Here is a 13655-nt window from a genome sequence, read left to right on the forward strand (position 1 = left end):
CGGCTCTCAAATCTTGCCGGCCCTGACCTCTCGCCTCCTCTGAAATTTGTTTCTCCCTCCAGAACGTCTCTAAACAGATGCCCCCAGGACCTCAAGCTCATATGACCAAAACAGAATTCCTCATCTTCCTTCCCAAATCCTCTCCTTTGCCCAACACTCCCATCACAATCGATTGTCATCCTCCCTATCCCTCAACCCGGAATTATCCTTGGGAGCGCTATCTCTTTTAACACACATGCAGTGTGTTGCCAAATTCTATCAGTTTTTCCTCCATATTTCCAAAATCTGCCAATCCAAAAAGGCCATCACATTGGTCTAGGCATCTGTCATATCCCAATTTAACTACAGCATCATTCCTTGCTATCTTCCTGTCACTGGTCTCTCCCCTCTCCAAATCAATCAGTGGTATTTATTGAGCACTTACGGTGTGCGGAGCACTTGGGAGAGGTACAATACAGAGTTGGTAAACACGCTCCCTGCCCACAGGAAGCTTACTCCAGGATACTTCACTCAGCCGCCTGGATCATTTTGCAGAAATTTTTTCCGCACACCTATATATTTATTCATTCCATCGTATTTATGCACACATCTTTCCATTATTCAAAAACCCTAAATGGGTATCCATTCCTTCCTAGATCATGCAGAAACTCTGGCCATGGTGTTTAAGGCACTTAAGCACTTGGGGGAATACAATATAACATAGCTGGTTGTCACAGTCCCCGCCCGCAATGAGTTGAAGGGGAGAGAGACAATTATATCAATAAATAAGTTACAGAATCAACTGTCTCCCTCCTACTTATCCATTCCTTTTTTCTCACTGAACCCCAGTTTGCACTCTTCATTCCTCTCAAGCTAATCTTTTCCTTAGGTCTCGTTCCCATCACTTCCTCTGTCGACTCCTTCCTCGTGCTCTACCCGCTGCCTCACCTTTCGTATCCAATACACCACAGCCTTCCCCATTTCCGACGTTCTTCTGAAATCACACCTCCCTCGGGAGATCCTTGATTAATTACTAATTTCCCCACCTTTATAACTTGCAACCCCTAATTTAGCAATCTCGTGCCACCTGATAGTATGCACAACTCCCTGTAGTGCTTCTGTACATATCGGAGTCAATATAAGAATATAGTATATATAGATACATATTTATATATATATTATATACATATTATATGTATATTTGAAGCAACATGGCCTAGAGAAAAGACTACAGGACTAGGGGTCAGGAGACATGGGCTGTGATCCCAGCTCCATTACACGCTGCTGTGTGACCTTGGTCAAGTCACTTAAAACTTCTCCTCGTCGAGGAGTGTGGCTCAATGATAGGTTTTTCAGTTCCTAGAAGCATAGCCCTGTTTTCAAGTCCCCGTCCCCTCAAAATACATTTGCTCCAGGCCTCCGGAACTCACAGTCTTGACTAAATATATTAACTGATGAATTATGAAAGTGAATCATTTCTAGAGAGGCAACCGGTGTCTCAACCCTGAAGGTCACGAGCCAATATGCGACATCCTAAATATTCTAGTTGCTATTAGATTTTAATGTTCTCTACATGGGCAGGCTGATCCATCATGACCACCTTAGAACCTGAAAACCTTGTACCTTTTCCAGCACTTAGAAGAGTGCTTGGCACATTGTAAGCGCTTAACACCATAATAATAATAATAATAGTAATAATAATAATAATACCACTTTCTTTGGCAAAGGACCTGGCTAACAACTGACGATTTTAATACAGTAAAATTCCATTTATTCAGAATCCAACTTTGGACTGAGGAAAATCTTCGAGGTATTCGTATTTGTGATGTTGCAAACATTTAGCTAAAAAGACTGTCAGTATTAAAGTATTAAAGGAAGATATCATCCACAATCAGTTTGACAGACAGCAAAGGTGACGCCACCCAATTAAACGGGTCTACCTACCTCCATGCAGTCGCTGAGAAGAGGCACTGTAGTGTCAGTGGGGTTGATATTGATGGTCTTTAGTTCAATTAGGTTATTTAGGGAATTCCCACCTGAAAGAAAAAATAAGAGAGATACGAGTTAGGGAAACAAATTGGGCTTTCATAAAGAAACCCCCCTGATTTCAGATGACTTACTGAATTACCTGAAACGACAATCAGGGAAGGCATGTAGCTGCTGTCGGCGGGATCCACTATCATTTTCAGTCGGTGAACTAGGACATCAGGAAAAATCTCCAAACGAATCCAATGCTAAAAACGCAGGGTTCAAGTTCAATTAGCTAAGTCCACATTGGCCCTGGCTTCTAAAGTCAGATTAGACTGTGAGCCCGCCACTGGGCAGGGATTGTCTCTCTCTGTTGTCCAATTGTACATTGTAAGTGCTTAGTACAGTGCACTGCACATAGTAAGCGCTCAATAATATTGAATGAATGAAGTAAGCTTCTAGAGTTTTTAAGTACTAAGCCACAGCAAAATCTTTGAAGGATAAAAAAACTTTACATGTTTTATTCCTCTGAATTTCACCAAATAATGAGGCCAAAGACTGAAATGAGAGGAGGTAGAGGCACTCGCCTTTCATCTTCAGCGGTGGGACAAAAATGGAGCCAATACTTACTCCTGGTGCCCAGATCATTTTTCTAAAATAAAGTTCAGTCCATGTTTCCCCCCTCCTCAAGAACCTTCAGTGGTTGCCCGTCCACCACGGCATCCAACAGAAACTCCTTACCATCAGTTTTAAAGCACTTTGTTCTCACCCATTCATTCATTCAAAAGCATTTATTGAGCGCTTACTATGTGCAGAGCACTGTACTAAGCACTTGGAATGGACAATTGTGCAACAGACAGAGATGATCCCTGCCCAATGGCGGGCTCACAGTCTAAACGAGGTAGATATATAGCAAAGCAGAACAGAACAAGACAAAAACAAGACATCATCAAGATAAATAGAATCAAGGAGATATACACCTTATTAACAAAATAAATACGGTAATAAATAGTATATACAAATGAACACAGTGCTGAGGGGACAGGAAGGGGGAGGAGCAGAAGGCGGGGAGCAGAGGGGAAGGGGATGTCAGTCTGGGAGGCTCCCTCCCCATATTCCCACTCACAACCTACTTCCACCCTCCAACCTTTTCGGTGAGGCCACGCTCTTGGGCAGAGCTCCACTCCTCCTATCTTACCTCTCAGATTTCCTCCTATAATCCAGCTCATTCACTGCATTCTATCACCAATTTACTCTCTGTACTTTGATCTCATCTACCAAGCCATTGACCCCCTCAACGGCATTATGCCTCTGGCCTGGAACATCCCACCCCATTAATATCCAACAGACGACTGCTCTCCCCACCTTCCAAGGCTTATTAAAATTGCATCTCCTCCAGGAGGATTTCCCCGACGAGATCCTCATTTCATCTATTTCCTTGTACATTTGGATTTGTACCCTTTATTCACCCACCCTCAGCCCCACAGCACCTATGTCCACAGCAGTAAATTATTTATTTTTATTAAGTCTGTCTCCCCCTCTAAACTAGAAACTCTTTCAACCGGGTCAATGAGATCATGGGCCCTAATCCCGGCTCTGCCCCTTGTCTGCTGGGTGACCTTGGGCAGGTCACTTCGTTTCTCTGTGCCTCAGTTACCTCATCTGTAAAATGGGCATTGAGACTGTGAGCCCCACGTGGGACAGACACCGTGTCCAACCCGATTTGCTTATATCCACCCCAGCGCTTAGTACAGTGCCTGGCACATAGTAAGCACTGAAGAAATACGATGATTGTTATTTTTCATCATATTTAATGAGCACTTAGTATGTGCAGAGCACTCTACTAAGCGCTTGGGAGTACACATTACAACAGAATTAGCACACTCCTTACCCACAACGAGCTTAAAGTCTAGAGGGGAGACAGACAATATGATAAATAATTTATAATATTTACAGATCTTTAAATTGCACAAGTGCTGTGGGGTTAGGGACGAAGCGAATATCAAATACCCAAAGGTCACAGATCGAAGCGCACAGGCGACGCGAAAGGGAGAGTGAGCCGGGGAAAAGACGGCTCAATCGGGGAAGGCCTCTTCCCCTCTAGACTCTAAGCTCATTCAGTCGGGTCAATTAGGTCACGGGCTCTAATCCCGGCTCTGCCACTGGTCTGCTGTGTGACTCTGGGCAAGTCATTTCACTTCTCTCTACCTCCGTAATGCTTGGAAGGTTAGGAGAATGGTGGTCTGGCGCACATGGAGGGGGAGGATGGGGGAAAGGGGTTGGTGGCGAGATAAATAAGAATGGGGTACAGTGAGGGAGCTGGTGCTAGAGGAGCAAACTGTGTGGGATGGGCTAAAGTAGGACATCGGTGAGGTGAGGTAAGAGGGGGCTAGCGGATCGAGTGCTTTAAAGCTGGTGGTAAGGAGTTTCTGCTTAATGCAGAGGTCCATGGGCAGCCACTGGAGGTTCCTGAGAAGTGGGAAGACATGAACTGAACACTGCTGACAAAAGATTTGTGCGTTAGAGCCGAGTACGGTTTGGAGTGCGGAGAGATTGAACGCCAGGAAATTAGAGAGGAGGCAGACGCACTAGTCACAGCAATCGCTGAATAAATACAACTGATTGGAAGGATGGCTGACTGGAGGAGATGGAGAGATAAAAAGAGGGGGAAGGGAAGAAAGAAAAAGAGGAAGAAAAGGGAGACGGAAAGGAGTAGGAGAAGCGATGGGGATGGGGAATGCGGAGAGGAGGAAAGGGAGAGTGAAGAGGAGAGTAAGGTGAGCAGGCACTTGAGATTGTATCGGTTTCTTCTGTTAAAATCACCTCCTCGGTGTGAGTTTCTGAACCTAAAAGCTTCACCTGGACAGTGGCTGGTCGGTCATTCCGTAGGGGAGATCCACCGGTCGGATCTACTGAGCACTTACTGTGCACAAAGCTCTGTACAAAAGCTTGGCAAAGTACAATGCAACGGATTTGGTAGACATGTTTCCCGCTCCCAGTGAACTTAGAGTCAAGAGGGGGAGGCAGACATTATTCTGAGTCAATAAACGACAGAGAAGCACATAAATGCTGTGGGGCCGGGGCGGGGAGGGGATTAAGGGTTCAAATCCAAGTGGAAAGGCAATGCAGAAGGGAGTTGCAGGAGAGGAAATGAGGGCTTAGTTGGGAAGGCCGCTTAGAGGAGAGGTGCTTTCAGTAAGACTTCTGAAGGAGGGGAGAGTGATCGGCCGTTAGGTATGAAGACGGATGGTGTTCCGGGCCAGAGGCGTGACAGGTGCCAGAGGTCGGTAGCAAGATGGACAAGATCAAAGTACAGTGAGTAGGTTGGCATTGGAGGAGCGACTGTGCGGGCTGCTTCGTAGGAGGAGAGTGGTGAGGTAAGAGGGGGCAAGGTGACAGAGCTGTCGGACGCAGAGGTGGATGGGAGATGATGGGAGAGTCCATCTTCTCACCAGACGTGGCCCGGTATTCTTCCACTCATCCCTAGTGAGCGCTTCCCGAGTCCCAACATCATTAGTATTATTATTATTAGCAGATACCATTTATTATGATTAGAGAAGCAGCGTGGCTCAGTGGAAAGAGCCCGGGCTGGGGAGGCAGAGGTCATGGGTTCGAATCCCGGCTCTGTCACTCGGCAGCTGGGTGACTGTAGGCAAGTCGCTTCACTTCTCTGGGCCTCAGTGACCTCATCTGTAAAATGGGGATTAACTGTGAGCCTCCCGTGGGACAACCTGATTACCCTACATCTACCCCAGCACTTAGAACAGTGCTCTGCACGTAGTAAGCACTTAACAAATACCAACATTATTATTATATATTATTAATATTATCTCTGCTCAAGGCCAGGAGGGACCCGAATGCTGGCCATCTCAACTTTCAGAACACCGGGAAGGTCACATCCGTGGCTGCAGCTGTGCCTTTCGAAACCACTGCACTGAGCCATGAGAAACCTGAAATCCTGTTCCGTAGGCCACATGGTACTATGCTCTTCTTCAATCCAGCTAGCGGCGTGGCTCAGTGGAAAGAGCCCGGGCTGGGGAGGCAGAGGTCACGGGTTCAAATCCCGGCTCTGCCACTTGGCAGTTGTGTGATGTGGGCAAGTCACTTAACTTCTCTGTGCCTCAATTACCTCATCTGTAAAATGGGGATTAACTGTGAGCCTCACGTGGGACAACCTGATTACCCTCTATCTCCCCCAGCGCTTAGAACAGTGCTCTGCACATAGTAAGCGCTTCATACCAACATTAATATTATTATTACTATTGGGCACTTACTATGTGCACAGCTCTGTACTAAGCACTTGAGAGGGTATAATATAACCCTACTTAAAACTCACCTCCTCCAAGAGGCCTTCCCAGATTGAGCTCCTCTTCTCCCTCTACTCCCTCTACCACCCCCCCTTCACCTCTCTGCAGCTTAACCCTCTTTTCCCCCCCATCTCCCTCTGCTCCTCCCCCTCTCCCTTCCCATCCTCTCAGCACTGTACTCGTCCGCTCAACTGTACATATTTTCATTACCCTATTTATTTTGTTAATGAAATATACATCGCCTCGATTCTATTTAGTCGCCATCGGTTTTTAAGAGACGTTCTTCCCCTCGACTCTATTTATCGCCATCGTTCTCGTCTGTCCGTCTCCCCCGATTAGACCGTAAGCCCGTCAAACGGCAGAGACCGTCTCTATCTGTTGCCGACTTGTTCATTCCAAGCGCTTAGTACAGTGCTCTGCACATAGTAAGCGCTCAATAAATACTATTGAATGAATGAATCTAACGGAATGAGCACATACATTCCCTGCCCACCGGGAGGTAACAGCCTAGAGGGGAAGACAGACATTAATAGGAGTAAATAAATCATGGATATGCCCAAAAGTGGTGTGGGGCTGAGGGTGGGGTGAATAAAAGGTGCAAACCTCGGGCAAGGGTGGTAAAGAAGGGAGTGGGAATCGTAATTGTTATCATCCTTGTCTTTCCTATTTTTTGTTTTCCACTTTCCTTAGATGCCTATCACCCCACACTCTTAGATGGTGAATCCCTTGGGGATCAGGTAACGTGTCTGGACTTGGTAATAATAATTACGGTATTTTTTAAGCACTGACTATTTGCCAAGCACTGTTCTAAGCGCTGGGGTAGTTACAGGGTCATCAGGTTTTCCCACGGGGGGCTCACAGCCTTCATCCCCATTTACCAGATGAGGTCACTGAGGCCCAGAGAAGCGAAGCGGCTCGCCCAAGGTCACGCAGCAGACAAGTGGCAGAGCCGAGATGAGAACCCACGTCCGGGCTCTTGCCACTAAGCTACACTGCGTCTCATACTTCATCGGTGTGCTTTTATAGCTCAATCCGCTGAGACGTTATCTTGGCAAAAGCCTCCCCACCTACACTCCAGGACTCTGAATCTCCTTCATAGCACCTCTAGACTGTAAGCTCGTCGTGGGCAGAGAATGTGTCTGTTATATTGTTATATAGTACTCTCCCAAGCAGTCGGTAAAGTGCTCTGTGCACAGTAAGTGCTCAGTAAATAAGAATGACTGACCAGGGTTTAGTACGATGCCTTGAATAATAATAATGTTGGTATTGGTTAAGCGCTTACTATGTGCAGAGCACTGTTCTAAGCGCTGGGGTAGATAAAGGGTCATCAGGTTGTCCCACGTGAGGCTCACAGTTAATCCCCATTTTACAGATGGGTTAACTGAGGCCCAGAGAAGTGAAGCGACTTGCCCACAGTCACACAGCTGACAAGTGGTAGAGCTGGGATTCGAACCCATGACCTCTGATTCCCAACCCCGGCTCCTTCCACTGAGCCACGCTGCTTCTCTTGAACACAGTAGGCACGCAATAAATACTATGCTATTATTAGGTACTCTGCAAACAGGAGTCGCCCACCAAAGAAATAAAACTAATACTGCATGGGGCAATGACACCACTGGCCTCTTCCTTCTCTTTCTGTTCATTTATTCATTCAATAGTATTTATTGAGCGCTTACTATGTGCAGAGCACTGTACTAAGGGTTTGGAAAGGACAATTCGGCAACAGATGGAGACAATCCCTGCCCGATGTCGGGCTCACAGGCTAAATGGGGGAAGACAGACGGCAAAGCAAAACAGAACAAAACAAAAACATCATCAAGATAAATAGAATCAAGGGGATGTACACCTCATTAATAAAATAAAGATGGTAATAAACAATATATACAAATATGCACAGTGCTGAGGGGAGGGGAAGGGGGAAGAGCAGAGGGTGAGGGGGTGAATGGGGAAGAGCAGAGGGAAAAGGAGCAGTCTGGAAAGGACTCTCAGAGGAGGTGAGCTCTCAGTAGGGCTTTGAGGAGGGGAAGAGAGTTAGTTTGGCAGAGGTGAAGAGGGAGGGCATTCCGGGACAACAGTAGGATGTGGGCCGGGGTCGACGGCGGGTCAGGCGCGAACGGGAGACATTGAGGAGGTGAGCGGCAGAGGAGCGGAGTGTGCGGGGTGGGCTGTAGAAGGAGAGAAGGGAGGTGAGGTAGGAGGGGGCAGGGTGATGGAAAGCTTTAAAGCCAAGAGTGAGGAGTTTTTGTTTCGTACCAAGGTCGATAGGCAAGTACTGGAGGATTTTAAGGAGGGGAGTGACGTGCCCAGAGCACTTCTGCAGGAAGATGATCCGGGCAGCGGAATGAAGAATAGACTGGAGGGGGGAGAGACAGGAGGAAGGGAGATCAGAGAGGAGGCTGACACAACCATCCAGGGGGATATCATGAGAGCTCGGACCAGCACGATAGCCGTTTGGATGGAGAGGAAAGGGCGGACCTTGGCGATGTTGTGAAGGTGACACTGGCAGGTGCTGGTGATGGACTGGAGTGGGGTGAATGAGTGAGCAACCACCTGTGCCACCACCTAGCCATTGTCACTGGACTGCTGGACCAGAGGCAGCTCTTCCCCCCAGATCCCAGTGAGACTCCCCTTCCCTGCCTGGTTGGCAACCCAACCACTGCTATGATCAGGGAGCACAGTGCCCATCACCTGGTGGCTGCTCTCAACCCTGCCCTGGCATCCCCCGGAGACGAGGCGACCCAAACCTGCCTGCTGCAATCGGCCTAGGGGCGCGTGGCCCGGGGAGTACTTTCAGCCTCTGCCCAGGCCCCGTGAGGGCCAGCCGTGGCCTTCCCTGCCCGGTGCGTCACTCCCACGGTGGCTCCAGCTCAACTCTCGGTGCTCACTGCGGCAGAGCGGGGCGGCCTATCGGGCGAGGAAGAAAAGGGCAGGGGAGTCCGCTTTCTTAGCCCAGGTGCGAGGGCTCGCCTACAAGGGTCCTGGGGCAGGGAGTGAGAGCTGCTCCGGCTCACCCTACAGCATGGATAGCTGTAGAAGAACTCGCCACGTCACCAGCTGGGGCCGCTGGCAGAGGCCATCTTGGCCAAAGAAGGGCAGCCTAGCTTCAGCTACCGTTCCTCCCTGACTGGCATCGCCCCCACACTGAGTCCGTGATGGCGCCAAACTAACTCTCTTCCCCTCTTCAAAGCCCTACTGAGAGCTCACCTCCTCCAAGAGGCCTTCCCAGACTAGCTTCCCTTTTTCCATCACCTTGCCCCCCTCCTACCTCTCCCTCCCTTCTCTCTTTCCACTGCCAACCTCGCACGCTCCGCTCCTCTGCCGCCCACCTCCTCACCCCGTCCCCCGTTCTCACCTATCCCACCATCAACCCCTGGGCCACGTCCTCCCGCGGTCCTGGAACGCCCTCCCTCCTCACCTCCGCCAAACTAATTCACTCCCCCCACCTCAAAACCCTAATTAAAGCTCACCTCCTCCAAGAGGCCTTCCCAGACTGAGCTCCCCTTTTCCCTCTGCTCCCCTTCTACTCCCCCCACCTCTCCTCAGCTAAGCCCTCTCTTCCCCCCTTTCCCTCTGCTCCTCCCCCTCTCCCTTCCCCTTCCCTCAGCACTGTACTCATCCGCTCGACTGTATATATTTTCATTACCCTATTTATTTTGTTAATGAGATGTACATCATCTTGATTCTATTATTTGCTATTGTTTTAATGAGATGTTCATCCCCTTGATTCTATTTATTGCCACTGTGTATGTCTGTCCGTCTCCCCCGATTAGACTGTAAGCCCATCAAAGGGCAGGGACTGTCTCTATCTGTTACCGATTTGTACATTCCAAGCGCTTAGTACAGTGCTCTGCATATAGTAAGCACTCAATAAATACTATTGAATGAATGCTCCCTCTGCTGCCTCTCTGCCCCCCACTATTCCTCCCCTCAGCTAAGCCCTCTTTCCTCCCTTTCCCTCTGCTCCTCCCCCTCTCCTTTCCCCTCTCCTCAGCACTGTGCTCATTTGTATATATTTTCATTACCCTATTGATTTTGTTAATGAAATGTACACCCCCTTGATTCTATTTATTGCTATTGTTTTTTTCTGTCTCTCCCGATTAGACTGTAAGCCCGTCAGCGGGCAGGGATTGCCTCTATTGCCGAATTGCACATTCCAAGTGCTTAGTACAGTGCTCTGCACATAGTAAGCGCTCAATAAATACTATTGAATGAATGAATTCATCCTTCCCTCTCTAGGAAGAAAAGTAATCCTGCGGTATCAAAAAACAAGGGAAAGGCACCTTGATCATGTCTTCCCCATGTAATCTAATGACAGAAAAAAGATCTTGGCGTATAATGATCTTCAAAATTACCTTGCCCTGTGACCCAGATGACTGCCAGCAAGGTTCGGTGCCGTCGATTAAACGAGACGCCTGATTCACGGACGAGGACACGCTGAGGTTCTTCACGATTCGGGACCAGTTGTCGAGGAGCATGCCCGGCTGGCTACTGTGGCATCGTTTCAGCTGTTTCCCAGAACGGCCACAGGACACCACTGTCTGCCCTATTTGGTGCAAACAAGAGAGCCGTCAGAAAGGCATCCTCGGGCAGAGCTTCGAGATCAGTGCTCACCCAAAGGATTCTTCGGAGGCTTTCGGCAAAACCCGAGAGAGATCGAGAGATCCGGCGACTCGGCAGTCAGGTCAGTGTGTGGCGCCCGTCTCGCGGGTTTCGGATGGTTTTTCGAGCCTCTCTTAATAAAGGCCCGACCGTCAAAATACTGCGGGGACCTCCCAGCGTGGGAGCCTCCGATATTCCCTTTAAGAGCAACTGCCTGCAACGGATGAGCAAGCGCTTAACCGATACCATAATTATTATTCTTATTAAGTTTGTCGTGGGCACTTACTAGGTGCACGGCACTGTGCTAAGCACTTGAGAGAGTACAATATATCAGAATGGGCACATACGTTCCCTGCCCTCAAGGAGATAACAGTCTAGAGGGGTAGACGGACGTTAGTAAAAATAATTAAGGACATTCATTCATTCAATCGTATGTACTGAGCGCTTACTATGTGCAGAGCACTGTACTAAGCGCTTGGAATGTACAATTCGGCAACAGATAGAGACAATCCCTGCCCAATGACGGGCTCGCAGTCCCAGCACTTACTGTACTAAGCAGTGGGAAAGAATTCAGAGATGGGAATTAGACATGGACCCTGTCCCTCAGGGGACCACAGTCTAAACTTTGTCAGCTGTGTGACTGTGGGCAAGTCACTTCACTTCTCTGTGCCTCAGTTCCCTCATCTGTAAAATGGGGATGAAGACTGTGAGCCTCACGTGGGACAACCCTGTTCCCCTGTATCTACCCCAGCACTTAGAACAGTGCTCACCACGTAGTAAGCGCTTAACAAATACCAACATTATTATTATTACTATTATAGGCCGGGGAGAGGACGGGAGACAGTAATGAAAGAAAAAGACATTAAAAAGGCCCAAGAGACAAAGACAAATACACAGTCCACTAGACCCCTCCCTATTATCTTCCTCAGATATCAAACGGTGTAGTCAGATATGCAGAGAAAACTGTCAGTGGTCATGCACAATTTTAAATACGTGGAAACATTACAAAGATTTGCCAAATCGCAAATGAAGCTATTTGAAAAGCCCGTCGCTGAAAAGGCGCTTGAGCAAAAACGTTAAGTTTTTAGTTGGTAAATACGGATCAATTTCAACTTCATAACGCTGCTTACCACATCAGTGATGTGTTAATATCTTCCTGGTCACTGCTTCTTTGTCACTGTGAGGGGTCGGAGTAAACCAGGGCTTCTGGAATGTTTCATTTACTAATTTCTAAGTGAAAAGTGTTTTCAAGTTTTTTACCTAAGTGCTGTGGGGCTGTGGGAGGGGTGGATAAAGACAGTAAATAAGGGTGATGCGGAAGGGAACGGGAGAAGCGGAAATGCGGACTTGGACGGTGAAGGCCTCTTGGACGAGCGATGCCCTCAGTAAAGCTTTGACGGTAGAGACAGTAATTGTCCCATGTCATCTGTACATTCACATTTCTAGCAGAACACATTCCCTCTTGGCAAATGAACACATGCTATCCTGCTAGTTTAATAATTCCTCATTAGCACTGACAGCTTGCTGACTGAAAAATATATTTGCTGGTAAGAAACAATACAAATAGATGCTCTCTTGACATACCTGGTTCATTTATTCTGCCAAAAGTATGCCTTGTGTTATGCTTCCTGGTTTTGAAGCAGGTTTCGCAAAAGTCAAAATCATCACAGTTTCTGCATTTGAATCGAGGTCCGTTAATAGGAAACATCTGACAGCCATCACATCTGATTTTTAACAGGGAACAGGATAGATACGATAAATTACAGTGGTCGACCCACAATTTCACCCCATCAGTGACTCAGGGTTACAAAGTCAAATGAGGTCATTCTCATTAAGTGTACATTGTTAAGCCCTTGCCAACACTCCAGCCCCTCCTTTTAATCCCGTTCACAGCCAGAAATGTGGTTTCATAAGACATGCTTGAATCATTGTTCTAGACGGTTTATACCTACGAAGCCACCGGCACTTACGTGACCCCGGGATGGATACTCGGCACCAGCTCCATTTCAGACAACAGTCCCGTCCAGTGAGACTGCTGAGGAAAGTCCACGATGACGTCTTTTCCATTGGCGCTAAAAGCTACGACGAAAATGGAGCGTTTCCAGGTAAACACGACAAGCTTCATTTGGGGGCTCATGAAACCAGAGTGAGATTTTAGATTCTAACCACCACTAGTACCAAACTTCTCCATAAACTGTGAGTTATCCCTTTCCGTCAGGACAAAAACGCGACCTGCAGACCCACCCGATATTAGTGTTAGGAAAAGCTTCAGTACAACATAAACATACTAGCCCTTGTAAAGAAAGGTTGCTAGCAAAATAACGGTGACTAGTCTGTTGGGGGATCAAGTAATTACTCTCCCTTATAATGTTCACGTCATAGCCCGTTAGCTAGCTGGAGTCCATTAGGAAAGAAATGCTTTGTGGATTTAGTCTAAAATATCAAAGGGATGCACAGCGCCTTCTTTAGATCCTGACTTGCGGAAGGGCAAGTGGCAGGTTTAAAGCCTCAGAAGTTGATTGAAAAATAAAGCTGTCAAATCCCGCCTGTTTCTTTATAAATACTCCTGACGTTTTCCAGTTCCCAAAGGGGAACTGGGTGCTGGGTCCTTTGTGTGGAAAATGTTCAATTGACAAGAGGGTGGCTCTCTGGGCAAGAGAGAAGGCATCCACACTGGAACGGGAGTGGGATGGTGGACAGTCATTGTCCTGTATTCTCCCCCAACATGCTGGAGAGGTGATCTGAACTCTGGGACCCTCCCCGACAACCTCAAATGATCTGTCAGTCCAGCAGATGGGATGG

At 47.8% G+C, this 13655-nt stretch overlaps 1 protein-coding gene across 4 annotated transcripts in view; it reads right to left on the minus strand.

Annotated features, from left to right (window-relative positions):
- Positions 1-13655, minus strand: part of HERC2 (HECT and RLD domain containing E3 ubiquitin protein ligase 2) — a 217205-nt gene that overhangs the window by 70080 nt on the left and 133470 nt on the right. For all 4 annotated transcript variants that reach the window (XM_029083305.1, XM_029083306.1, XM_029083302.2 and 1 more), the window contains exons 51-55: positions 12824-12932; positions 12438-12577; positions 10607-10797; positions 2108-2213; positions 1924-2015 (exon numbers count right to left, since the gene is read on the minus strand). In XM_029083305.1, coding sequence (XP_028939138.1) covers positions 1924-2015; positions 2108-2213; positions 10607-10797; positions 12438-12577; positions 12824-12932 — 638 coding nt within the window. The remainder of the gene's footprint in view (positions 1-1923; positions 2016-2107; positions 2214-10606; positions 10798-12437; positions 12578-12823; positions 12933-13655) is intronic.

This window comes from Ornithorhynchus anatinus, chromosome 18 (genome assembly GCF_004115215.2).
Source record: "Ornithorhynchus anatinus isolate Pmale09 chromosome 18, mOrnAna1.pri.v4, whole genome shotgun sequence".
Classification (NCBI taxonomy): domain Eukaryota; kingdom Metazoa; phylum Chordata; class Mammalia; order Monotremata; family Ornithorhynchidae; genus Ornithorhynchus; species Ornithorhynchus anatinus.